General features: G+C 39.9%; 1 protein-coding gene across 5 annotated transcripts in view; it reads left to right on the plus strand.

The window, feature by feature from the left end:
- Window positions 1-661: 661 nt before the first annotated feature.
- LOC127369321 (sodium/hydrogen exchanger 9) overlaps window positions 662-26,586 on the plus strand; it is a 59,128-nt gene continuing 33,203 nt past the window's right edge. For all 5 annotated transcript variants that reach the window (XR_007886057.1, XR_007886055.1, XR_007886056.1 and 2 more), the window contains exons 1-10: window positions 662-885; window positions 1,630-1,829; window positions 7,044-7,121; window positions 7,321-7,397; window positions 10,288-10,403; window positions 17,072-17,177; window positions 19,546-19,689; window positions 20,759-20,859; window positions 24,074-24,162; window positions 25,427-25,540. Coding sequence is in view for 1 of the 5 variants with exons in the window: in XM_051410572.1 (XP_051266532.1) it covers window positions 735-885; window positions 1,630-1,829; window positions 7,044-7,121; window positions 7,321-7,397; window positions 10,288-10,403; window positions 17,072-17,177; window positions 19,546-19,689; window positions 20,759-20,859; window positions 24,074-24,162; window positions 25,427-25,540 (1,176 nt within the window). In the remaining 4 variants the exon portion in view is untranslated. The remainder of the gene's footprint in view (window positions 886-1,629; window positions 1,830-7,043; window positions 7,122-7,320; window positions 7,398-10,287; window positions 10,404-17,071; window positions 17,178-19,545; window positions 19,690-20,758; window positions 20,860-24,073; window positions 24,163-25,426; window positions 25,541-26,586) is intronic.

Below are 26,586 nucleotides of genomic sequence, written 5' to 3' on the forward strand. Positions count from 1 at the left end.
TTTTACATTTTTACTATTTTTGTACGACAATAGAAGTAGATGAAAGATCAGAATAAGTCATTACAACCAAACGATTAATTAATCCATTAATGAACTGCTAATTAAGGGCCATAACGGATTCACTTAGAGCTAAGGGACCGAGAGTGGAGGTTCAATGTCCTGCCTCTCACTGTGGTCTTTGAGGAGCTATGCGTGCATTAGTGTGTATTTACCGCCATCTGCTGGAAAGCAAGAGACTGACACCCAATGAGTGGTGCCTTAAGGTACTTTGGGAAATATAGAAATTATTGTAAAAAAAAAATAGAGAAGACATGACATAAGCCGAGTAATTCGGAAAATGTGATTTTGTTTTTAAACGTCTAACAGGCTTTCATTTCGGGTCTCTAAACGCATGGTAATTAGTTATACGTTTGCTCTTGCATTTTAGCACGCCTCATACACATGTAGCAAAATTGTCTTACGCATTATATCACATGATTTAAAAAATAAGGTTATGCTAAGCAAAATATTTTCATAACATAATCACGTTTTTTTTTTCATAAATGCGACAAATAACAAAACAAAACAACAACATATAGGGGCAATTCCCCACCTGTGAAAGAGAAATCAGAGCTTTCCGAGGGCAAGTAAAGGCAGCACGGGCTCTGGAGCGCTGCTGATTGCGGATGTTGCTGGTGCTGAACTGAATCAAAAGTCGAGCAGTTTTTTCCCACAAGTTTGACTCAGCTTTGAAGATGACGGGCGCTGTGAAGCACAGACATGACAATGCAACAGCATTGGAACTCGCTGCAATTGGCCTGGCACTTATAACCATTCTCAGTGTGTGGAAGTTAAAGCAGTTTAAATATAAACTTCTAAATGAAACTGGAGGTGCAATGTTTTATGGTAAGTTGCCTTAACTGATTGCCTATCTGGAGAGCACGGAAGCCGTTGCTCAACAGCACTTCCTGAACTCACAGTTGAAATAATAAATCTTTTTTTTTTTTTTTTAAAGTATGAAGATAGTTTTGGTCACAGTTTGTCGAATTTAGATAGGAATTTAAAGGAGGGCCACATCATATAATTTAGCTTTATCCACCATTTGTTCTGGAGTTTAGACTTACTAATGATAAACATAATGTTGGAAACAATTTAACCAACAGCCACTATCAATCTGAGCTCAAACAATTGCTCACAGCTAAAGGAAATCAGGGATAAGGATACTTTAAAGGTATGACATGTGATTGACATTTGTATATGTGGGTGATTATTTAGCCCTGTGGTGATAAATTGTACTTGATTCGACATTTTAATATAGCCTACCATTACACCAGGGTACATGAATTGCCAGGTAGCTCCAGATACCATAAGGGCTCACCAACTAGCAGTATACTTGGCTCTTGCAATATTTAAGTTGACATCAATGATTCATCACTATAATAGCATGATATGTAGATCATTTTCCTAAATGTGCTACATTCATGGCCTTAAAGTGGGATTCTTGTCTTTTTATCTTCCATAGGACATATAGTGGCTCATATATAGTGATTCATTTACTTGTGGAATATTTTTGTAATATCTTTCCTAGATGTAAGATGTGAAAGGATTGCAGAAGTTCTCATAACATTATTTATTTTTTGTTCTGTACAGGTATGCTCATGGGGTTAACAGTGAGATACTTGTCACCTGCACAGGGAGAACACGGGGACGATGTGGCGACGATGTGCAGTTGCGGTGGTCTTAATAGCACTCCTCACATCTTGACAGTCAACATCACATCCCATTTTCACAGTTACAGACATACTGCAAAAGTCAGCCAACGATACCCACCGGTCTCGATCCATCATACGGTAACTATGGCAACTTTATTCTGACCTGCACTTCAAGTACACGTTACAGAAGATAATCTTTTATGTACAGGTTGTGACACAACAGAGACACTAGCTGTTAATCAATATTACATAGGGGACATGTGAAAACAAACTGCACCATACAGGAGCCTTTCCTTTCCTCTGATGTAGTTTTATTTAGTCTGAAATAACAGTTTTTTTTCCTTCACTGCCTTTCCTTTGATCACATCTATATTTTGTCCCCTGTGTATGTTGGGTATTTACATCAACAGTTTCCTCTAATGGTTCTTAGTTATTGGGTTTCCTCTAAATTACTTGCATGGTCTGTTTGTTGTTAAGGAATCAAGAGAGTGGATGGTACAGAGAGAAAGAGAGCAAGAGAGCAATTTAACCTATATTGAGCATTTATTAAGGAAGAGATAGGGGAGATTACATTTTCAGGTGTGCTGTGCGGACAAAGGGAAATGAGCAGACAACTTAACACAGAAACCAATAAACAGACTGTAGTAGTATAGATAAAGCAACACAAAGGGTCCAATCAATAAGCAAAAAAAGGACTTTATATAAACATTTTCTTAAAAGCATGCTCCTGCTGACAACAGCAAACATAAACAGTTTGAATACAATCAGAGAACCCAGTTTATTTAGTCTTGAAAGGTGTGTACCTCTCAAGACATTTTTGTGTGTTTACATGCAGAATTTCCATAATGAGATGCTCTTGCAAGTGACATTTGTTGCCGGGTTGCTCTGCACTGCAGGGAAGGATGTGAGAGAGTTAGGTGATCTCAACAGGCACTGCAGCTTTTTTCCTGTTAGATGGAGATCTCAGCCTGTGACACAGAACACACTAATGGATGTGAATGTCTACCATCTGTTATAAAGTGGAGGGGACTGTGACACTGTGAACAATATTCCATACATTAATGTTTTCTCGCACTGCTGTTTATGTTTGATGCTGATTTAATTGGCTCTTACTGGCTTTTATGAACCGTGCTGACTCAAACAGAGCTTTGGTTAGAATTTTGTAATTAATGTCTGTAATTAAGAAACCTTACCTAAGCCCCGCCCCTTTTTGTTCTTCCTCCTTTCTTGTACTCTCATGTGCTAGGCTCATCTATGTTGTATGTCATCTATTGTCTATGTAAGACAACCACATTTTAACCCTTGTATTATGTTAAGGGTCAATTTGACCCATTTCAGTTTTTGTGTTGATCAAAGTACTGGTTATCCTTTCTTTTTCTTGCTGAAATTTGGTGACTTTTCCTCATCTAGGGTCATTAACTGGTGTGTAAAATCTGGACACTTTGATGTGTAGTGGAATGTCTGTGCAGAGTTGGTATACAAAGATGATGTTGCGGGTCATTTGACCCAGACGCTTTAATGTGGGTAAATAGCTGTTCAGATCCAAAATAAACATGTCTCTTTGATGTACTTTTTACTTTATATATATACAATATACAATTGTTTGTATTTTGATTGCCTCTGAGACCCAGAGCCAGGTGTGTGAAGAGAGGGAACTTTCTCACACTTGTCCTTGTCACTGTTCTCATGTCATCTCTTTGACAAACTCACCAAAAATGAGCTCCAGAAGGATGACAACTGAGGAGGCTTTATCACAGATTTTTAACTGGGATAGTGATGTAGAGGAAGAGATTTCAGAAACAGAGGATTTTTCAGAGACAGAGGACACTGTTATTGCTGATCCAGATTGTCAATTTTCCTACGATGAGGAGGATTCAGAGGAGGAGTCTGCCGTTGTTCCTCAAACAGATGAAAACCAAGGAATGCAGCAATCATCATCCACAGAGGGGACATGGGCATCTAAGGACGGTAATATAAAATGGTCCAAAAATCACCACACCCAAGCCGAGGCAGACTATCATCTTCCAATGTGATCAAAATGACTCCCGGTCCTACAAGATTTGCTGTCACACGAGTTGATGAGATTCAATCAGCATTTCAGCTCTTCATATCCCCTCATATCTTAGCCCTTGTGCTTTCTTTGGTCAAGGAAGGAGGAAGGGAGGAAGGAAGGAAGGTAGGAAGGAAAGAAGGGAGAAAGGAAGGAAGGAAGGAAGAGAGAAAAGAAGGGAATAGAGGAGGATGAACAGAGAGAAGGAAAACAGGATGAGAAGAAGGAAGGAGAGAGCATGGCAGGAGGAAAGAAGGAGGGAAGAATTGTCATTTTGACCGAGAGGAGGACAAGAGGATTAGACTAAATATTTCTTAAATATGGTGTTGGAATTAAAAATGTATTGTATGTCACTTTTCTAAATGTTTATATAACCTAAAATAAAGTTGTTATTGGTTTAACCTGTTTTCTTGACTGTTTTGAGTGCATTTACACAGTACGGGTCAAAATGACCCGCAACATAATCAATGTCATTTTTTCAACATAATACAAGGGTTAAAGACGGTTAAAAGATTTTAAAAAAAAATAACATGTGATTGACATGTTCTAATATGAGATGATCAGATGTAACCATGACTGATATAAATGAACTAGCCTTTTGCTAATGTTAGCTAACTTAAGATAAGACTGTATATATGTTGTTTTAACATTTTAACCATCAAAACTTTCAACATATATAAGCCTAGCACATAGCATATCTAAGTACAGGAAAGGACAACGTTTACAGAGGTTTTGACTGAGGCTTGCTCAACTGTTAGTGTCTCTAACATCATTTGGTTTCTATTGGAAGCATGAAATTGAATCTCTTTGCTAATTTATGTTACACATTTATAGCAGAAATATAATATAATATACTCCATACAGTTTATTGGTATGTTAATGTTAAGACTGCACTGATAACCTTTAAAATATACTTTATACCTATAATATACTATATTTTTAATATAATAAATATCCAGTCAAAAACGTGTTCTCAACCAAAGAACAAGAGATTTTACTTATTAAGAGTTTTCTGTTTTTTAATACTGAAGGTCTCGTTTGAATTCTAGGTTACAAGGATTATTAAGTACATTTGTATCATTTTTTTGTCACTGAGGTAGAACAGAAATAATGTTAGAACTAGACCTTAAGCCAGACAACTACTTTCAGCAATTTTTTGCTATAAAAAGAATTAGTTAGAGACTCTAATATCAGTGTTAAGTAGCAGAGCATAAGCCTTGAGATGGGCCACTGTTGTCATTAGTATCACTGTTTTCTGGCTCGCTTTCATATTTTAACAGCGCTATCAGAGAGATTTGTCATATCAAAGAAACCAACCAACAAGCCCGGGATTCAGCCACATCATGGCCAAGAAGCGTGAGAGGATGTGGAATGAGTATATTTGAAAATGTAATTCTTCATCTCAGAGCAATGTTTCAACCCGAGTAAAAGGGAGTAAGTGAACCATGAACCTTGCAAATCATCCAGGCCAAGTGTAACTCTTCACTAATGGCTTGGACTCTTTGGCCCCCTTTGAATGCTGGGGTCTCATTAGCAAACCAGCAGAGGCTACCACAAAGGCCATTACATCGGTAAGACCATTCTGTGTAGCCTTCACGCCATTAAGTCTGATACATATGGGGACCTAGCAGAGAGAGATAAGGATTTCATTGCATTACTGAGTCCATTATGTTCCACTGGGGAGTAAGGCATTAAAGTTTGTGGTCTGATTAAATTTAGTGCTGCTCAGCTGAAGAGGCAATTAGTGTATACAACACACCTCCATCCTCGACTGTGTTGTGCAGGTGGCCCTTAGAATAAAACCACCAGCATATGCATAATTGATTGATTTCAGTGTCTGTATTGGTCTCAGTTATGCAGTTTTGTATTTGTCATGCACAGCCTGCACAGATGGAAAAATACATATATATTGTGCTGTGTTGGTAATTGCAGCCTCAAAAAGGTTCTTTATATTGAGCCATGTGTCAGTAGCTGAAGGATAGGAGCAATTTGTAGCTCTAGCAACCATTTCAAATGTGAATTACTGAGAAAACTTGGTGGTTCTCCAACCTATATAGGGGTTTTCCGGTGTTACAAATTATAATTTAAAAAAAATCTTACAGATGAAGGCTTATTTTCATTCATTCAAATAATCGTGTTATTCAGCCCGCTTTAACCTTGTGTCTGTTAGTAAAAAAGGCCTTTCTCTAAAGGTCTGTGAGCGCAGCCATATTTCTGCAAACATCATCACCACATCTCTCTATTTGGCCTGAAATTTAATTGAATTGAAATTTAATTCCTAGCAATGTAATGAGACCTTGTGGGATGAAGGAATCAGGAAAAAGGTTGCACTGTTTTGATCTGAATTGAATATCACTGCCGTTTGATCTTCAGATTGTACATACAATAGACATAAAAAGGATTCCAGGATGAAGAACATGAAAGGCTACCTTTCTGAGCAGCTAGTATTACATCATACTGGCTAAGATGAGAAACAGACAGAAAACGTGCACAGTATGTTAAAAAAAACAACACCCATACCTTGGTTTCTGTTTGTGTTAAAGGTAATATATGTTGCTGTTATCAGTAGCTTGAATTGCGTTTAATGTTAATAACTAAACTAATATAATAGGATAAACTAAAATGTACATGCTTGTTCCCAATCTAATGAATGCTTGGAGCCTCTATGGTGAGGACTGATGCAAGCAGTTAGACTTTTCACTTTGTATTATTCTTTTCTTTAATAAGATGTGGAAGTCTGAGTCAGGGCACTTGGATATAATGCTAGTGCAGTACACAGTAATTACATTATTATATTAATATTATAGGCATGGCTTTAAGGTGAAGTAATGCAACAAGCCATACTAAACTTTTAATGTTTTCTGCTTAGGGAAATTTGTAGCTTTTCCTATAATGTAGGTTAATGTTTTATGTTTTTTAAGGGGCAAAGTTATGATTTTTCCTATGTTTTATGTATTTTCCTCCCAACTACAATGCTCGTGGGTGGGAAAAAAAAAAACTTGAACATTGGCACACAAGACTGGAATGTCACACTTTCCCATTATTCCTATTAACAGCACGCAATAGTTTTCGTTTAGTTTTTTAGAAAAAAATGACAGTACAGTATAAGGTTGCTGTGGTACCTGGAGACTATTGTGACATTGAGAAAAAAGAACTTGTTCCTGTCTGCCAAAACAGAGCTGCTGAAGTGAACGATGTGTGTGTAATATCTGTCTGTCAGTCAGTCACACTGAGTAAACGGAGTCCTCTCACTCCCCACGGAGCCCTGTCAGTCACCAACACAACAGTTCTGTCTTTTACAGGAGAACTTTGATCCCGAGGTCCTTTTCAATCTGTTCCTGCCACCCATCATCTTCCATGGAGCTTACACCCTTAATCAGGTAATACTTCTATCCTGACATGCCTCCAAGTAGGTGAATCAAAGGATTTCTTCCTTTTTTATGGATACTCACATAAGTGTTGCCTTATTGTGTGCGCAGCTATTTGTTACATGAAATTTAAGTAAACGTGTTGCATATTGTTGACCTGTTTGTTTGTTTGCTGTTGTTAATTGGTGTTCCCTTTTTATTTCTGTCCAAGAAACGATTCATTGAGAATCTCGGATCCATTCTGAGTTTTGCTTTTTTGGGTACCATAATCAGCTGTATGACCATTGGGTAAGATTTATTTATTTTTTGTTCATTCACAATAAATGGACACATCAAACAACACAATAACACACACAAAATGAAGGTGCAATGTACAATAGTACAATAGTGTCCTGAAAACAGTGGCTTTTCACATAATAGCATCACAAGATATTTTGGTTTCATTCTAATTCATTTATAAAATACATCATGTCTGACATTTTCAGAGATAGAGCAACAAAGTCCTGGATTTATTTCAGTCCCTCTCCTTGGTGATAACACAGTCCTTCAACCTCTGTCAAGATGGATACAGGCATTCAGTGTCTGACATATTATTATATAAAATATTATGGAGTAGAAACTAAAGATGTAGAAATTATAATCATAGGAACAATCAATAAAAAATGCTATTAATGGTACATTAAGCTGCATTTCATGTATAGACAGTTACATTGCAATAGAAAATGCAAAATAGTTAATTTTCTAATTCCCTCTTCTTTATTGTCACATACATATGTTTTTGTGTTTCGATCATGTTGAATTATAATTGTGTTCATTTTCAACTAACATGTTCAGTTCAGTTTTCAGAAATGATACTTTTTAAAACATTACCTCCATATTATGCCATTTGAAAATTAACACGTTGCGTCCCAGTACGTAACTGGATACTATTCGTGTACAGTATATACTAAATACTAACTGTTGTAGCATATTGTTTTTGCAGTTAGTATATAGTACATTACATCAATATAATTTACTATTTTTACTAAGAAGTTAATTGTTTTTTACAAAGATTGAATGAAGCTCCTTCAGGAGCTGTGTCATTTAACTCAAGCTGTGAGTAGATCCTTTATTTGCTCAGTGCATTGCATTGTGGTATAATGAGCCTTTTTGTCATAGCAGGAAAAGCACAGGTGAAACTAATAACATTAATTACTACTTTGTTTCAAGTGACCCAGTAAGACAGTGAGTCAGCGTGCCCAATAACAAGGCCCTTGAACTGAGTGACACACATGAAATAGAGTCATCATTAAGGTTATTAATCACACCTGTGCTTTTTCTACTATGGTAAGTCAAAATGTCTGTTATGAACTAGTGTATAGTGTATGCCGACAGCCCACTTAAAAATTAAGCATACTTAACATAACCCTCTAAATAATGAAAATCTGCTTAGCCTTAGTATGTATGGAACTGGGACATAGCCGCTAGTGTGTAGCATTGCTATTCTGGTCTCACAAAGCTAGATGGCACCCTCAGACTTTAGAAGAAATTGAGCTGTTGGACTGATGCACTAATGTGCACACAGAAAACCTCACAGCTCTAGTGTTGTTGTTTTCCTGTTAAATCTCCAGGATACTATTATTATTATTATTATTATTATTATTAATTGTTGTTGTTGTTATTATTGTTATTATTATTATTCAAATCACACACAGAAATATACACTCAGTGGCCACTTTATTAGGTAAATTTAATGTAGTCCAGTACAATGCTAATTACTATGATAATATAAAATGTTTTAATATGTTTTATATTCTCCTTCTCAAAGCCGCCACTGGGTTTAAAATTTACTTAATGTGCTTGTTGTTTATTCATAACATTATTTCCGCTGTCATATATAGTTGCTAACTGATTCACAATGTTTTATATCCACGGAAAAGGTTCATGCCCTCTAGATATTATTGCTGGAACTAATGGGCTTCTGCAACCTGCTGAAATGCAGTGTAATAGATGTTGTCTTTCCTCCATTCACCGGGAGAAGGACTCCCTTTTGTCAAACACTCCTCAGTTCCCCTGAGACGCCAGGCAGGGTTTGACATGTTGGGTCACGTGCACATTCTTTAATGCTAAGGCACCACACCTGACCAATCCTGTTGCCTGTTAGTGAATCTGCCGTATCCTATGGGGAAATGAGAGCCTCAGGGGAGTGAGGGAACCTTACTGACTCAATTGGCAAAGTACATCCCCTTCCTCTCTTTCTGTCTGTCTGCCTGTCTCGCTCTTTCTTTGTCTGTGTATGCACACACACGCACACACTCACTGAACATCATTACCATAACCTCAAATCTCCCTTTAAGATACACGAATAAGACAGCTTAGTTGCTCAACCTGAGGGCAGTACTTTAAATCCTGGCCTTGGGGACAGGTCGTGTGCCATCACCATGGTAACAGAGTTATGCCAATGGACAGAAAGGTTCCTCAGAGGACACACTGGCATACTGATTATTATGGGATGCCTCACAGTAACAAGATTAGTGCTTAACACACATCCGTTACCAGTCAATAGCTGGACTACAGTGTTGCTGAATGCTGAATGGGCATGTTAGTAAGTTTTTTGCTTATTTTTATAAGGGAGAGCATACAGTGGTGTATTATCGGACAGTTACATTTTAGATTTGCTTCATTGCCATGTCCCAGAGCTTATATTTTTGTTGCAATGCCCTTCACAGAGTCATGATTTTTAGTCTTTCGGGTGATTTTGCGCACACACACACGCACACACATACACATTCAGAATCCTGGTGCCCTTTTATTATGTCAGAGCGCTTTTAATACTGTTGTCAGAATGCCAGAGGTGAAGATAGATAGGTGCTGAGATAAGCTGTCTAACAAGAGTATTTGTCATGTGTGGGCGTGTTATGCAGGTGGGTGTGGGAGATCCACACACACACAAACACCTATAAATGTGGTTAAATTTAAAGCTACCCAGCAAAGTCACAGCTTTACGTGTCCACCTGTGCTAAGCAGCCGCTGCCTAGAAACGGGTCAGCTCATGTTCTGGTAGTGTCTGGCCCCATTACCCAGGCTACTCTGGGGGAAGCCCTGCTGTGGTTAGAAGGATGACTGATAGGCCTGCTCCAGCCAGCGCTCCCTTATGACCTCACTGTGTGTCCTTCTGTTTGTTTGTCCTCAATCCCAGGGCCTGCGTCTATGGCTTCACCAGACTGATGGTGCTGTTGGGCCAAGCAGCAGATGGAGACTTCTTCCTCACTGATTGCCTGATGTTTGGTGCCATTATATCAGCCACTGACCCAGGTAGATGGCATAATAAAGGACATCCTACAGTCACTCTCATCACTTTTAGTAGTAGTACTGATTTTTTAAAACACTACTGGTTTTATACAGATATAAACCTGTGACTCCTCTTGCAGAATTTTACTCTCCTTTACAAGACTCACATTGCTTTACAACACCAAATATTCTCAGGAATGCTTGGCACTTGCTCACAGTGAATATGTTGCAGGCACATCACAGGAATCTGCTTTAGTTAAACTCATACAAATGAGTTAAAGAAAAAATATCATATATAAAAAAGATGCACGGTGTGTGAAGACCGTTCAACCAACTGTAGATTTATTTATTTATGCAGTTTCTGGGTTATCAAACAACACGATAAGTTAACTTGACATAATGTGTTTAGAAAGGTCAAACCTGGCTCATGCTGTTTTTCCACTCTCTGTACCTATTTTCTTATTGCACTCATGATACTGTCAGGTGTAGATCTATGTGTGGCGCAGGCTATGAAGATAAGATTTAACATTGTGATGTTACTCTGCTTGGACATCCCTCTCTTTCTTCGTCTACATACCTTTGCACAGTGATGGATATCAGAGAATTGATGTAACTGCTGTGAAGTCGGTGCACCTTTTTCCTTAGTGGAACCACAATATAATCTGTGTTCTTCAAGAGCAGTCAAGTGGGATGCCATAAGGCATCCTGCGATGCCGCGACAGGGGCAATGTTAATGTCCTCATTTGGTAATGAATTATGTATACCAATAAGTGGTTGATCTGGGTGAGTGTCAAAGAGGAGCTGTAAATCATGGTGCAGCTGCCTCTCTGACTGGCGTTATTTTCCCTTGCTCATCCCTGCTGACCCCAGCGCCCTCGTTACTTTGATTAGAATCACAAAATGTAGTGCATCGATGGCCCAAACACCAAGACCCCTAGGCTGTCTCTCCATCTCGTGCTGTCCAAATATAGAGCCGGCTCTCTGATTTTCTGAAAGGGAGCCATTAAAATGTCCCTGTCCATTACTCTCCTTTTTACATTTGCATTCACAGGGGCCAAAAGCAGCAAGACACTCCAGAAACAGGCACAGACTTATTCTCACACACATACATAGGCACAGTGACTCTCTCAAATAATTTAGTGCTGAGGAATAAAGCTTTTTGTCCATGTCATAACCCTTGTGTGACAGCTCTCTCGTTTTGTCGCTGTCTTATGATGGAGATCTTGAGAACACAGGAAGTCAGTCAAGCTTTGAGTGTAATGGAAGCCCAATTTATTTGCCACTTTGCTTGCAATATGGGATATAACAGAGGTAGCTGACAGGCAAGGTTCTCATCCCAGCTATAATGGATAGATGAAATGAATGCTAATTCTGAGAGTAGCAGATAGCAAGCAATAGTCCTACATATGTGGATGTTGCCATTGCTAGTATTGCTAGTTACTGTGTTATTTTTTTTACTAATCTGGATGGTGCTAACATTGAAGACGCCAAAGTTATTTCCTCTCTATAGTTTCTAACATTCTTCAATTATAGATAAATTACACATGTTGGCCTTTTTTAAGGCTGATGCTAGTAGTTTTAGAGGCAGTATCTTTAAATATGAGGAATATTTCTCTCCCAGAATTATGTTTTTGGCAGTGTGGAGGATTCTCTCAAGCAGCATTTATTCCATTTTGTAGGGAGATATTTATTACCTTCACCAAGGAGGTTTGTTTTTAGTGCCGTTTGTTCATCTGTCAGCAGGTTTACTGAAAAACTTGGTGGAAGGTTGAAGCGTGGGCCAAAGAAGAACCCATTAAATTTTAGAGCAGATCGGAATCAAAATTATTTTTCACTTTCGTTAACATTGCAAGATGAGTCAGTTGTAACACCGATGTCTATGGCAAAATTAAGTGAATTCATTGCACATGCACAAGCCACCTCAAACACCACTGTAGAAAACAAACAGCTCAACACGTCAGTATTACTAAAATCCTGGCTATGACCCTGATTTCTTCTCATGTTCCAAAGACATGTTACTGATCTGGTTGTTTGAAGACTCTAAATTAATATCATTGTGAGTTTGTCGTCCCTATATGAGTGAGGGATTGACTGCAGCTATTTGTAGTAATGGCACCAGCAGATCTAAAGGTAGATACAGTTGTAAACAGCATCTCTATGTTTACATTGCTTTTGTACTTACTAGAGCTTTATATTCTCTTATGATATACAGACAGAAGCTATTTGAGAAATTGAAGATTTTATCAATCAGTTTGTTTACTCTAGAGACAACCAATGAGTAAAGTGTTCTAGTCTTTAATATCCCTATTGATTTGAAAATACGTAATTAGGCACAAATGTCCCTAGCATGTAGTTATTTGTTCCTTTCAGCATTGCACCTATTGATTTTTAAATTGTTGGTTTTATACAAACCCCTGAAGCTCTGTAGCCAACAAACCTGTTCTTCTCCGATTCAGAATAAGACACATGGTTCAGGTCACAAAATGGAACGCCTGCTGCGCAGTATCCTCTAGCCTCAGGGATGCTTACTAAAGGTCGTTGAAACCCTCACTTAACATCTCAAAGGAAAGACTTTTTTGGAGGCGCTGAAGTTTTCCTTTCATCTTTGAGGTTGTACTTATTTATGGAGTTCTCTTGAACACTGCACATACATATTTCTCTTTCAGTATGTCAGAGCTGGAAATTATGTCAGAGTTGGCAATGTCTTGTTTACATCTCTGACATCTGTTTACATCAGTTGTAGCAGTAACTACCCAGATCTAAAGTGAATATTGAAAATACAAGTAGACATGTATGTGCACATGACTCAATATTCTTACTATATTATTGCAACATAATTGAGTCTTAACTGTCACAAACTCTGATGGGTGACTTGTAACACCAACTAGAGAAAGACAAGCATGTAAATTCTTTGATATCTTTATTTCTGTAAGGCTCTAATTGATAAAAAAGAAGCACATTTACTCTACTTTCCAACTGCTTTAAAAAGGTAATTAGAATTAATGGAGATTTTAAAGAGACCTTATCCTGACATACCAAGGAACTACTGTGAGATACAGACTTAACAAAAAATAAACCGTAAAAAACCCTCAAACTAATTATAAAGTGCTTGTTTGCTTGCTTTTAAACTGTGAGAAAGGTTTTTCTGCTGCAGCCTTGTGACCCCTGTTTGCGCACTTGTCAACACCTAAAAATTTGAGCACTTTTCACGCGGAGCTGGAGAGATTACAGTAATTCCCTGTTGACCGTTATCTCTTTCCTAATGCATCGCTTTCAGTATTATATCTGCCTAATTTGGTCAAATCAGTGAGCAAATCCCATGCTCTCTGACTGAGATGGCCGTGAGCTTTGCCTCCACTAAACCTCTGCAGCAGGGTAATTTGACCTAATAAGGCTTCCATTCGACCCTTTCAACTGTATTATGTCTGAAATAATTGTCTACTCTCTCCACCTTATGGTGTTGCTGTGGAAACTGATGAACACTTGACAGCTGTAGGACTGGGTTGCCATGACAACACAGCCAACCCGTATCCGTGTGTGTGTGTGTGTGTGTGTGTGTGTGTGTGTGTGTGTGTGTGTGTGTTTTTGTGGGTGTGTGTATGGCGTTGCCCCCATCTTGCAGTGTGACTGGTGCACGACATGCTGTCATCAGCCAGGCATTATGGGAGCAGGGAGATGGAACAATCCTGACTCCAGGGCCTACCTCACCCTCTCCAGATAAAAGATTTTCCCCAACCAGGAAGCGCTTTAAACCTGTCAAAGACCAAAGAGCCAAATCTGTCAAAACAAGTCCTGAGGCTGCTCTCTTGCCGCTGCTCTTATTGTCAGTCTGGTCATATACTGACTGCGATGCCCTCGCTGGCCTGTTATTCACTACAGGGCCAAATGCTGCTATCAGAGTAGACTCATTATTCATATCACAAATTTCCCTGAAACTAATTTATAGGATTCTTTTTGCATCTTGGGCCTCAACAGGTGGAATATGAATCTCCCAGGAGCTGTTATTGTTTTAAATAATATTGTTTGGCCTTCAGAATGGCACCACGGTTCTCATTTCCATGCCTATATCCTCATGAATGTGTTTTGTGTGCGTGTATATGTGTGCATTGTTTTTCTCCATATCTGACATTGGTTTTTTTATATGATAATTTTGTTTTGCTTGTTTGAAATGCCTGGTTTCTCTTGTGGCGGTTACAGTAAGGATTTGTGACAGTACATTTGTCCTATCTACTGTATTTAGATACTGTCTATCTATGTACCCATCAATCTATCTAATCTAATAGATTGTAATCTAATCTAATGTCATCTTCATATGATGTAATCTAATCTACAGTATCAGTAAACACAGAGCCAACAAAGGTACAGTCGATATCTTTCAGGAGATACCTGCGGTGTCACAAAGTGCGGAGCTGACAGGCACGTCACCACCTCGTCCGTGTCAGTATTCTCCTTGTCACTCACTGTCAACACTTACTCGCCCTGCAGTGCTGAGCATGTTGTGTGTGCACACGCTCATTCATATGCTCAGCATCTTCCGCTTGATGTTTACTGTTGGTGAACTCACCGTGGAGTTCGGCTCATATTCCTCTCAACAGATGCAGTGTGTTGAGAGATGCAGCTGTATAAATAAATGAGTAATAAGTTGTTCGTATTTTTCGCCACAAATATGAATTTCATCACAAATGAGCTGAGAAATTGCTCTTCTGCACATGATGTGGGATGCAAGTTAAACGTTGCTTCTTCATTAAGATGAAGAAAAAAGTGTAGAATACCTTATTAATACAGCATACGTTTGCCTTTTACTGATTACTGGTTTCAAACTGCAACCACTGTCAACATTCAACATTCAGTTATATTTCAGTTATTATACATTTCACATATGGCCCCAAAGAATGCAAGCTAACTCTTTATCAACTTAAGTTTCTGCCACTCCCTGTGCTATGAGCCTTTTACTACTAATCCAACACTGAAGGCAAATTAAATGTTATTATGAGAGAATGAGCAAGTAAGGCACAAAAGACACAGATAAAGTGCAGAATTAAGGGTTTAATTTTCCCAGGTTTCACTGGCAGCCGTTTGAAATTTTATATTTTTAAATGTGGGAAATTGTTGCCCTTCAGCGTCTCAGCTCATCTGGGTTTAAACCAGGATTTTTCCTGTGATCTGTAACCTCATATTTGTTCTTCCTCGCGGCACCAAAAAAAGGAAACAAAAAACATGGAACATCTTATACTGCAAAATGAAAGCCAATTGGACTTTCTGTTACATAGTCTCACGATGTTTTGCCTCTAATCTAAGAGGTTTCATCAGCTCTACTGATTCGTTGGGGTTTACCGGCATTTAACCGCTATAGCTGACTCACGCCTTGACATCCTGTAAGAGTTGAATCTCCAGAGGTTACAAATGCTGACAACTCCCTTTCAGATGCTTAGCAGCTCACCCCTACACTTAGCAGGCATCTATGTCTCAACCCTGTATAGCAGTTTGGCCTACATGTAGAGAAACAGTAAACAGCAGTGTTTAGTGTTATTTCTCATCAACAGTTTGTGTTTCTTATCATGGTTTACAGTCATAAATAAACGTATTGATTTAATCTTCAAAATGTTTAGTTAACCATTTTTACAGGCTCATATTCAAATCATTCCCATTACAAGTTTTCATTGCGTCTGTGCTCCGTGTGAGATTTTCTGTAAACTGTGAACAGTACCATTTATGTGTTGCATTCCACTCTGCATAAATATCCAGTGTCTAACAAACTGCAGGCACTCTGTGTAAAATGTCTACTTAAAGTCAACTGAAATATGTGGGGAGGAATTCTTTGTGTTGCTGAGCAGTGAGTGTATCTTACATTATTTAAAGCATGGAGCTCTCTGCCTTTAGTTCCCCTATATTAGACTGTAATTGGTTCCTTTTGGATGTTTTAATCAGCTTCAGCATCTTAGCTTTAATCTCTCCCTTTTCCCACCAGTGCCCTCTCAAGATTCCCAGAATCCTATAGGCTAGTTGTTATCCCCTGCTATATCGAAAATCGCAGCAAAACCCTGAAGACACATTCATATGAAAGAGAAAGACCAGCGGCACTACACCCAAAACCTGCATATATATACAAATCATATCAAGAAATTCAGTCATTTGCTTTACTCAAATGATTTGCAATGTCTTCCCTTGTTACTGATGCCAGAAAATCACAGAATGCCATGTTATGACTACAGGTGGTATGACTATGATTTACAAACACAGGAATACACAATCACACACTCAGACTTTTCCTTGTTTGTTTTTTTTATGTAATTTATATTGCCATATTTATATTTATATTTATAATGTATTATTTGTTCATTTGATTTGTGCCGATTAGCACAGCATTTCTTTCTTTTCCGTTTCCTCTCTAGACTCAAATATTGTCTTTTCCAAAGCATTGTGTATTTTGTTCAGGTGAACAATGCTTGGTTTAGTTACTCTGACTACTTCAAGTGTAAAAAATCCTCTTTCCAGTGCTGTCAGTGTGCTGACATTTTGTGTCAGCTTTTTATTGTTACACTGTAACCTTAATTCCCCTGGTTTTTCCTGTTTGTAGCAGCAGAGGTGATACTCCTCACCACTTTTTCTGTGTGATTAGCAGAGGAGTTATTGCACTTTTGCACTTCCTGCAGTCTTCAGTAGCAGTAACTCTTGTTTTTGTTTTTTTGTAGTTTCAGTCCTTGGCCTCTTGTCAGACCTCCGTGTGGATGTGGACCTGCACACCCTGCTGTTTGGAGAGAGTGTCCTGAATGATGCCGTGGCCATCGTCCTGACACAGTGAGTGTCTCACATTAGGATTTGTGTCTGCCCTCAGAATGCAGTATATTTCTAGGTTTAATTGTGTGGGAGATCAGTCTTTTTCAATTGGCATTATGGGGGTGGATGTGTGGGGGAGGGAAGGCAGGTGGATGCTGCCAGCTTTAAGGAAAGGGGTGTGATTGGCAAAACCGCATGAGCGCCTCAGATGCTATGCAGTGGACTGCGTAAGCGAGTTGCCCCTGGCACTGTCAGCATCTCATTAAGGTACTCAGTGGAGAGACTCACTGCCAGAGTAGAGACACACTCCCAGCTAACGAACTCAGCTATCACAGCTACTGTCAAATTCAGACAGGAAACAGCATAAAATCCTTGGAAGCTGAGTCAAACAGCCACGATGTAGTCATGCCTTGTCCGTGCATTTCAATTGCTTCATTCATTTCCCTCGACTTTTCCCCTTTTCTCCAGCATTGCACTCAAATATGCATGTTTGTCCTGCTCACACACACATTGCAGTCATTGTCTGCTCTATTTACACGTTGCTAGTGAGCAAAGCCGTTCAAGTAGACGTGTTAACAGATGGCAGGATGGGGAGCAGGGAGATGGAGCTGGGAGACAACTCACACAGGTCCACATTCATGGCAAGGCAATCAGGTGAAAAATGGAAATGGAAAGGAGGTGACAGGGATAAAATCTGTGTCCATATTTGCATATTGTATTCACACAGACTGACACAAAACATGTACAGTACCTGCTCACTCTGACTTCTCTTTCTCCGATCACACAAATGGGCCCAGACAGGCAGGCAGATGGAGAGAAAAGGAGGCGAGTGTGCAGATTGTTGTGTTCATGCCATGGCTGCTGTCTCTGTGTACATTGAAGTGCAGGGGAGGGAGCCTGCAATGTCTTCCCGGACAAACAGTCAGATAGTGCTATGTTTGTTCCTGGAGTGGCGTGACCGGCCTTCATGCCATCTCCTGTCACTTGACTGGCTCGCTAGCCTGCCGGTCGCCCTGGCTCCACATACAAAGCCTGCCCTTATTAGTGAGCCATGCGGGGTCCTGGCACTGGAATTTTAACAAGCTCCCAGAGCAGCTCAACCTTACGCTGATGTGCCCTCTCACAGGCACTAAGCTTCCTGCTCCAGCAGCCCTGACCCAGCCACTATTCAACCAGGTCCTGTGTTGACATCTTGAGATTTTTGACTGGGAGTGAACAACCCGAGATGCCTGAGGGTACAGTCTCTAGTCTAGAGGGTCACACTGACCAAATTATTTAGTGGCCAAATTTAATGTGCCTGCACAATTGGAGTCTTTTTCATGGAGGGGATAATAGATTTTCCCTTTTCAGCTTGCTGAGCTCATTAGCGACAACTTGATTGATTCTTCCCCTTTTGCTGTGGAGATTAAGGCATGTTCTGGTGTGCGCTAGCTCATTTCAACCTGACAGCATGAAAGGTGGAGATACATTACGGGTTCATTTGTCAGACATTTTCTTTGACACTGTAAGGATCTTCAACAAACCATTTTCTTGGTAGCTGGAGTGTAAAGTAGGTTTGAGGTTTGTGTGAGTTGCACCCTGGCTATCAGAAGGTGTGTCTCATAAAATGTAGGAAACAAAAACAACAGCCACCGCTTTGTTTTCTGCTGACTCAATGGTTTGACATTAATTTCAAACTGTCAGAGTCTAAGGGGGATACACAGGGAGGGTCTGTGTTGGGTAAAGAAATGTTGTCATTCCACAAAGGCAGCCAGCTCCATCAGCCACTCGCATGGGTGCCTGTCTCTGCTTGCTTCACCTCAGGCCCTCTCTCTCTCTCTCTCTCTCTCTCTCTCTCTCCCTCCTGCTCCTCCCTGTGAGGCCTCTTTTGCACTCAGTGACTTCCATGTGGAAGTCTTTCCCTTCCCCCCACAAAGTAAATATTTATTGCGGTGTGAATAGCACGATGCTGCTGTCTTTGTGAACAACAATAGTATTTCCCCTATTCCCCACTAACTACTAGGGGACGTCTCAGAGGCAAATATTTCAGAAAGGATTGTTTCTCAGGGAAGGATTTAACTTCTAAAGAAGAAGGCCATGTATTCTTCCGAATGACTCCAATAAATTGCGCTTAAAGGCTTAGCTCAGCATAATAAGCATGTGAATTTATGCTCACTGCTCCAGACCGGTTTACACCAACAACCTAGTGGGCCGTATTTCTGACAACTGCTCTTGTTTCAGAGCCATAAACCATGTTGCTGCTTTAGTGTTTCAACATCTGAAAAACACTCATATTTACTCCTGTTGTAATTGTGCTATTGGCTTCTTTTTGTTACACAACAGTTTGTCTCTTTTTTTTCATGTGTATAACAAGTTTTTTTCCATTATGTTCTGTCAATTTGTTTTCCAGTGCCATCACCACCTATAGCCAGATGGGTGCAGGACACAGCTTTAACCCCCCCGCATTCTTCCTCTCCGTCGGTCATTTTCTTGGAGTTCTTGCCGGCTCCTTCCTCCTGGGTTTCATAGTCACAGTCATAACAGCCCTCATATCCTTTCATCCCCTCCCATCTCTGCCTCTGCCTCTGCAACCCAAACTCAATTATCACCTCAGCATCCGCTGCAATCTATCCACTTCCTCAACTTGGTAATTGCTTCTCTAACAAACCCCCTACTGTACCACCATTATCAACAATAGCAACGTGGCTATTTAGGTCTAAAGTCTAAAGCGCTCCTGCGACATTAATGGTTGCAGAGGAGTCGTCAATCAAGCCAATAGCCTCTGATGAAGTTTCGACTTGCGCTGTTGTCCAGCGTTTCTCTCTGATCTTCTAGTAATAAGACTTTAGGATGAAAAATGAGAATGTGTCATGAGAGGTTTGGGGCACAGCTCAGCTCTTATTTACAGTGACTAATCTCTTGGTGCAAGCAAAGCACTAAGTGAGCATTTATTAGATTTTGCTGATGCTAACCATGGCACCAGCCTGCTCTTTTGTGCTGTCTCTTCAAACAGTAGTTTCTTAAAGAGGTTCACTTTGACAAACAGTAGCTCAGTTATCTTTTAATTAATTGCTGTACCTGTCTGTGTTAATTACAGAAACAATCAAATTTGGGATGGTGGTTTCATTATTGTAAGCCAAAGGAGGATTAAGGGGGGTCAGTAGCGCAGAACAGCAAACTGTAAATGATTAGCAGTCCTAAAATGTTTTGATTTACAATATCTAAACTTACTCATTTTCACTTACTGTGAGACTATCACAAACACAAACCTTCAACCTGTGTTCTTTCTGTGTAACACTGTGTAGACTCTCTGGTCTACAAGGAAGTTTTGCCAGAGGGGATGTGGGACAGTGGAGAAACAGGAGTGGGATGTGGACTTTGTTATCTGTTACTGATCTAGCAGAAAAGATCTCATTTAGACCCAGTGGTTTACTGTACATGGCAGATCCCCTGGCTTAGTGAGCACCTTCTGCAGTTGTGCAACAGTTTTTTGTTTGCAGATGCTGCAGTATTTCGTCACAGTGACGAGTACATGTAGTCTGCCACAACAGTCATAAACTGTATTTGTGTTAAATACCGTATGATTATCCTTGTGTACATCTTTAACTCTCTTTCCACCTCACCAAATTCACTCGGCTGTGTGAGAATCCACTGCTGGAAACATCAGTCTTCTTCTTGCTGTCTTGGAGCAGCTTCCTCTCAGCTGAGGCCGTTGGACTTTCAGGTGAGCGCTGTATGGCTTATATGTTGTTATATATGTGTGTGTGCGTGTGTGTGTGTCTGTGTGTGTGTGTGTGTGTGTGTGTGTGTGTGTGTGTGTGTGTGTGTGTGTGTGCGTGCGTGTGTACGTGCGTGTGTACGTGCGTGTGTGCGTGTGTGCGTGCGTGCGTGCGTGCGTGTGTGCGTGCGTGCGTGCGTGTGCGTGCGTGCGTGTGTGGCCCTGTTGGTGCTCTTGGTGTCAGGGAGGTCAGACAGAATACAAATCCTGTTAGTGAACTGTTGCCCTTTTCCCCTCAGGCGTCCCTTTCCAACTGCATGCACTCACTTGCTCACTACTGCACAGTATCAGTGGCACGAGCAGCTGTTTTATTGGCAAGCTCTGCTGCTTCGAGGCATCTCTGTGACCACTGGCACCCCACAAACCTGGGAATGAAGTGTGCACATTCTTCATTGTCCGGACATGACCATTTGCACAATTTCCTGCTCAAGAACAAATGCAATTTCCTTCTCATTCAACACACACCAGCATTATAAGAAGGCCTTTCCATTACATGCACACACATACCCTCTGAGAGTCCTTGGCATTGTAGTGTGTCAATAACGTACAGATGAGAAAGTATTAAGCCTTCTCCTCTCTACAGGGAACTACAGGTACCAATCCCGTTCTGGGCTCAACCTCCATAACTCATTTTAAAATGGTGTCCACCCTCCTCTGTCTGAGCATGTTCATGCCTTTAGTATGGAGATGGCAGTCCAGATAATGGCATTCTTGCCCTAGCTTTATGCATAGGTTTCCTGGAAAGTCATGAAGTGCTCAGGTCTCATGTAAAAATGGATATAACATAACCAGCCTCACCATTCTTGCCTATGATTTCTCCATCCATTGTCAAGTGGAGGTTGAATTTTTATTTTGTTATATTTTTCAGTTTACTGATTCAAAGTATCTTAAATGTTGGGTAGCTCATGTTTTTGAAAAACAACAATTACTTGGCTCAGCTGCCCGGAATTGTCTTTGTCCATTTCTTAATGTAGTTCTGAAATATGAATGTGGTGTACATATGCACGCATTAGGGTTGTTGTTCCTCCTGCCCTGGTTGTGTCAAAGGAATTGCACTCATTCAACTGATGTTGTAGAGTTCTCTCTTACTTGGCAGTACTCCCTGTGGCCTGTGGAGGAGGAGAAGACAGTTTTAATGAAATAGCATAACCTTTGTCTATTGGACCCAGATGCCCTGTCTATAAAGTACACCACTCTTAATGCTCTCCAGTGTGGGAGGCACACCGCAGCAAAACCAATGATTGTCAATACTATCTGTTGCAGAGTCTCTGGTATTTTTAGTGTAGCTACAACTTGTACTATGCTGCATGTGCTATGTTACCAGTACTAAGGGTAAAAATACTTTCTTTTGACCTTAAACCCGCGGTGTTATAAAACCAACTTTGATGCTGATGATTTGTTACAATATCCTTAAAATGAGTCCTATCGCAATCTTCAATATGCTTGGTACAAAATTGGACCCCACAGAACTTATCTGTGGAGTGCCACTCTGTACAAAGGCCTTTAATGGTCCATTTGGGAGAAGTGGCACCTCATACAGAGCGACCCAGTGAGCGATGCGAGTCCTCCCTGGTGTCCTTTGGTAATTGAGATTCTTTCTGTTAATTGCTGGAGTTTAGTGAGGGTCCGCCTAATGACCCTCAGCCTTGCAGGGAGCCCTGCTATCATTAATCTTATGCCCCTCAAAACGGCTCATTATGGGATGCATCTCATCTGTTGCCAAGTGCCCTGTGTAGGAGACCCTTTGTATGGACTATGGATGATGTGTTACCTCTGTCAGTGTTGTGTAAACCAAGGAGGTTGCCGTTGCCCTAAACCAAATGGAACCAAAATGAGATCTGCCATGCTGGCATGCTCCATTAGACTTTGTTGAACAGTGCTGGAAAGGACATTGTGAACAGGGAGTACTGGAGCTAGCATAGTGCAGGTACAGGTCAGCATCCTAGTGTGAAACCGGATGGTGAAGAGAGAGTAATGGACTAGCTTCACTTAGCAGCCTGAACCACAGGTGCTATCTTTTCTTTGCTGCCATATTTATTACTGCCAGCTCTGTCCTCTAACTAATGCTACCATCACAATAATTTCATATTTTTCCATCTTCTGTGATTCTCTCTCAAAGTAGTGGGAGCAAAAATGTGAAAATTGAATTTCTGCAACAAAGCAAGCATGTCCTGTGAGGCAGCAACCCACCTTTCATGCTATGCGTTTCAAATTCCAGCTCTTTGCTCCAGCCAGCCTCCTCTTTACCAGCAGGGGCCCTAATCACTCCCTCCACCCTGTTTCCCCTCTCTGGGCTGCCTTTCATTGTCTGCATTTCTTTCCCTTCTGTACTTTTGCTTGTCATTTGTTTGCCTTTTGTTAATTTCTGCTCCTCCGCATTTGGCCCGATCCGCAGCAATGATGTCATTCTTTAGCATTTATCAGTCCCAGAGCTTCATGTCTTGGCCAGAAACATGAGGATACTTGAATTGGGTTTTAAAGCACATTTTGATGAAGCTGTTTATTCAGCTGGACTTTCCTGGAACAGGACATTGGGTGGATACAGGGTTGGGCCAGCCTGATCTGGTGTCACATACATTATACTCAAATGCAAAAGTAGCTGCACGCAGGAGGATTCAGTTGGATTCATTGACTTTTTGGACATTTTGACTTGCATTGTTCTGCTAATGTTTCTCACATTGTTACCATCCTTTCCAGGTTTTGTTTGGAAATCATGTTTTTGAGCTAAACTGGAGGTCATTGCATCTCTGGCTTGTGGGTTTTTGAAAATGCTGGGTTGAACCATGCAGATATAGACTATTGGTACTACTTTCAAAAAATCTTTTTGCTATGATGGAAGAGCCTCCTACAGCATATTCTCAACATGAAAACCTCCACGGCGCTGTGTGTTAACCAGCACACAAACATACGCATTCCCACAGCCTGATTGCATAATAAGTGCATGTATAAGCGATTTTGCATACTTTGTACTAATTAGATGCAGCTCATTGTTTAACTCCCTTCTGTCTACAGAACACTCCTCCATGAGTTTTGCCCACAAAGTGTTGACGCTCACTCATTTTCTACTAACAGATGGATGTTTAACATTTTAACAGCTATTTGGTTATTCCCCATTTTGAATTTTATTTCATTTCACTTACATTTTTCTCTATCTTTTCAGGTATTGTGGCAGTGCTGTTTTGTGGCTTAAGCCAGGCAAGGTACACAATTCACAATTTATCCTCTGTGGGCAGGACCAGGACCAAGCAGGTAGGTCTATGGAGGATGATTGAGCCCTATTTCACTGTTGTTTTTCAAACTGCCTTTTGATGCCAATGTTTGTGTCTTGCGTGCGAGCGCAAGCAATCATTAATTGCCATTAGTGCTCTGGTTGTCCAGTGGGTGACTGTGTGGGAAGCCAGTCTCCAGCTATCTGCTTAAAAGGCTGAGCACAGATGGAGGCCAGCACACTGTCATACTGTACCGGCAAGCTTCACAGAGGAGCAAATAAATCAGAAATACACACATATACTCATCTATGCATTTATTATTCATTATTGGTGCCACAGTGGAGCTAACTGTTTATCATAGAAAAGCCTTTTAAAAGGCAATGCAGCACAGTTGAAGCTTTTGCTTATAAAGTGGATTGGCTATGCAGTAGTCAATGCGTATGTATGGTGCAGTATGTTTACTTGGCAGCATGCCTTTATCTACATTTTTATGATTTATACGTGCAGCTGCAGCTCAAAGGAAAAGACAGAAAGTGATTTAGTGTATTCAGACACTAGTTGAATAGCTAGTAGGATAAATATTTTTCAGTGTGGCATCTTGTCCTTGTGTTGCGAGGCTCTTAAGGGAAAAGGTACGTTTATTCAATTTGATATTTTACCAAGCTTTTAAACTAAAGCTGGTGCAACTGATAAAAACAGAAATTAATAAATAATTAATGAAATCATAACATCTGCTCTAATTCAATCCAGATACAACATAAGGATGTTAATAAATATTTAATTTTTGATTCAGAAATGCTTAGAATGATTCAAATTTAGTTTTCATCCACAGTAAACGACATCCAAGCTCTTTGATTGACCTGAATTATTTTTGAAAGTGTAGGATTGAATTGTAATATTCATCTACCAGAAAGTATCATGATAAAGGAACAAGTTATTAGCTGTCTTTTAAAGTCCAGAAAGCTATCTTTTATTCTGTACACGCTTCCTCAAACGGCATGTTTCAAATATAATCCAAACAAAGAAATGATGACAAAAACATATCTGGTGCTAAGTGGAACCACATTATGGCTCGGAGCTGTAGATGTTTGTTGAGGATCAGGGAGTAACATCAACCCTTTGATTTGTCGTGTTTGTACAAATCTAAGCCTGGTTACCCATTTCAGATATGATCCAAGTCCTTTACTTTCACCCCATACACACACAAACACACAAACACACATATCATCATCCACCCCATATCCCTCCCCATCTCGGGTGACCTTGTCCCTCATGATCCTCTCAATCCCTTTTATAATTTGCAGCTCTTTGAAGTCTTCAACTTCCTTGGGGAGATTTTCATCTTCGGCTACATGGGATATATATTGTTGACGTTTCCTCACCATGTCTTCAAAGCCTTCTTCATTTTTGGCGCATTTGTATCCTTTTCTGCTACATGATGGAGCATCTTCACACCCTGCTGTGAAGCCTTTGGATCCCACTCAGACCCCAGAAATTGTGTTCAGTTCTGTTTTGTTCTGTCTATTCAACCTTCTGTCATAATTCTTATTTGCACAATCATCTGCCACTTATTTGACCAGAGTTGTGTTCATGTTTTCTGTCTTGTCTTTCTGCTGCAATGCAGTGCAGTATCTTCCCGACTTAAAAAAAAAACAAAACACCTCAGCACTTAAATTGTACAGGTTTGACACGGTGAGCTCTGCAAATGTCATTCAGCCAGTCTCCTATGATCACCATCTCTGCAGATTAAGATGCTGCAGTGCAGCGTTAGCTCTGAGGAACGCCTATGAAACAGAAATTTAAATGGCTCTTTAATTATTGTTACTGCTGCTTGTTTTCTGTTCTCTAGCAAAACTCAGCGGAATAAAGATGTTTGCCTGTTTGAAATAAGCTTACAGTACTTTAATTTGTAGTGGATTAAGCACTGTATCCCTGTTGAGGTTGAAGATTAAATCTTATTAGTTCTAGAAACTGTAGTGAAAGAGGTTCCTGCTGTTCTTTATGGTATTCCCATCTAATTTCACTAAAAAAATCTCCTCTTAAATACTATTAACACTATTAAATGGCTATTTGTAAAATACTTTTTTTTGCTCGGAAATGTAAGATGTTGTTTTGTGGTGTATTTATCTCATCATTTATTTACTGGCTAAATGTAGAAAAAGAAAATTAACTGAGAAAGAAATGTAATAATCAGTTCTCAAATGTACTAATGATTGATCACCATTTATATACTTTAGTTTAGGCTCTGGGATTTTGTGATGATGAGCATGTTTTCACTATTTTATGACATCTTACAGGCTAAATGATTTTTTGAATAATCAGACAAAATAGTTGACAGATTAAATGATAGTGAAAGTAATCATTTGTTGTTTATCTTCAATGTAGTTTGACAGAAGAAAAAACAGCAATGGTACATGATACACAGAATCAGAGAGCAAGAGCTTCTCAGTCGTAATATTTTGCA

This window comes from Dicentrarchus labrax, unplaced genomic scaffold (genome assembly GCF_905237075.1).
Source record: "Dicentrarchus labrax unplaced genomic scaffold, dlabrax2021, whole genome shotgun sequence".
NCBI classification, from domain to species: domain Eukaryota; kingdom Metazoa; phylum Chordata; class Actinopteri; family Moronidae; genus Dicentrarchus; species Dicentrarchus labrax.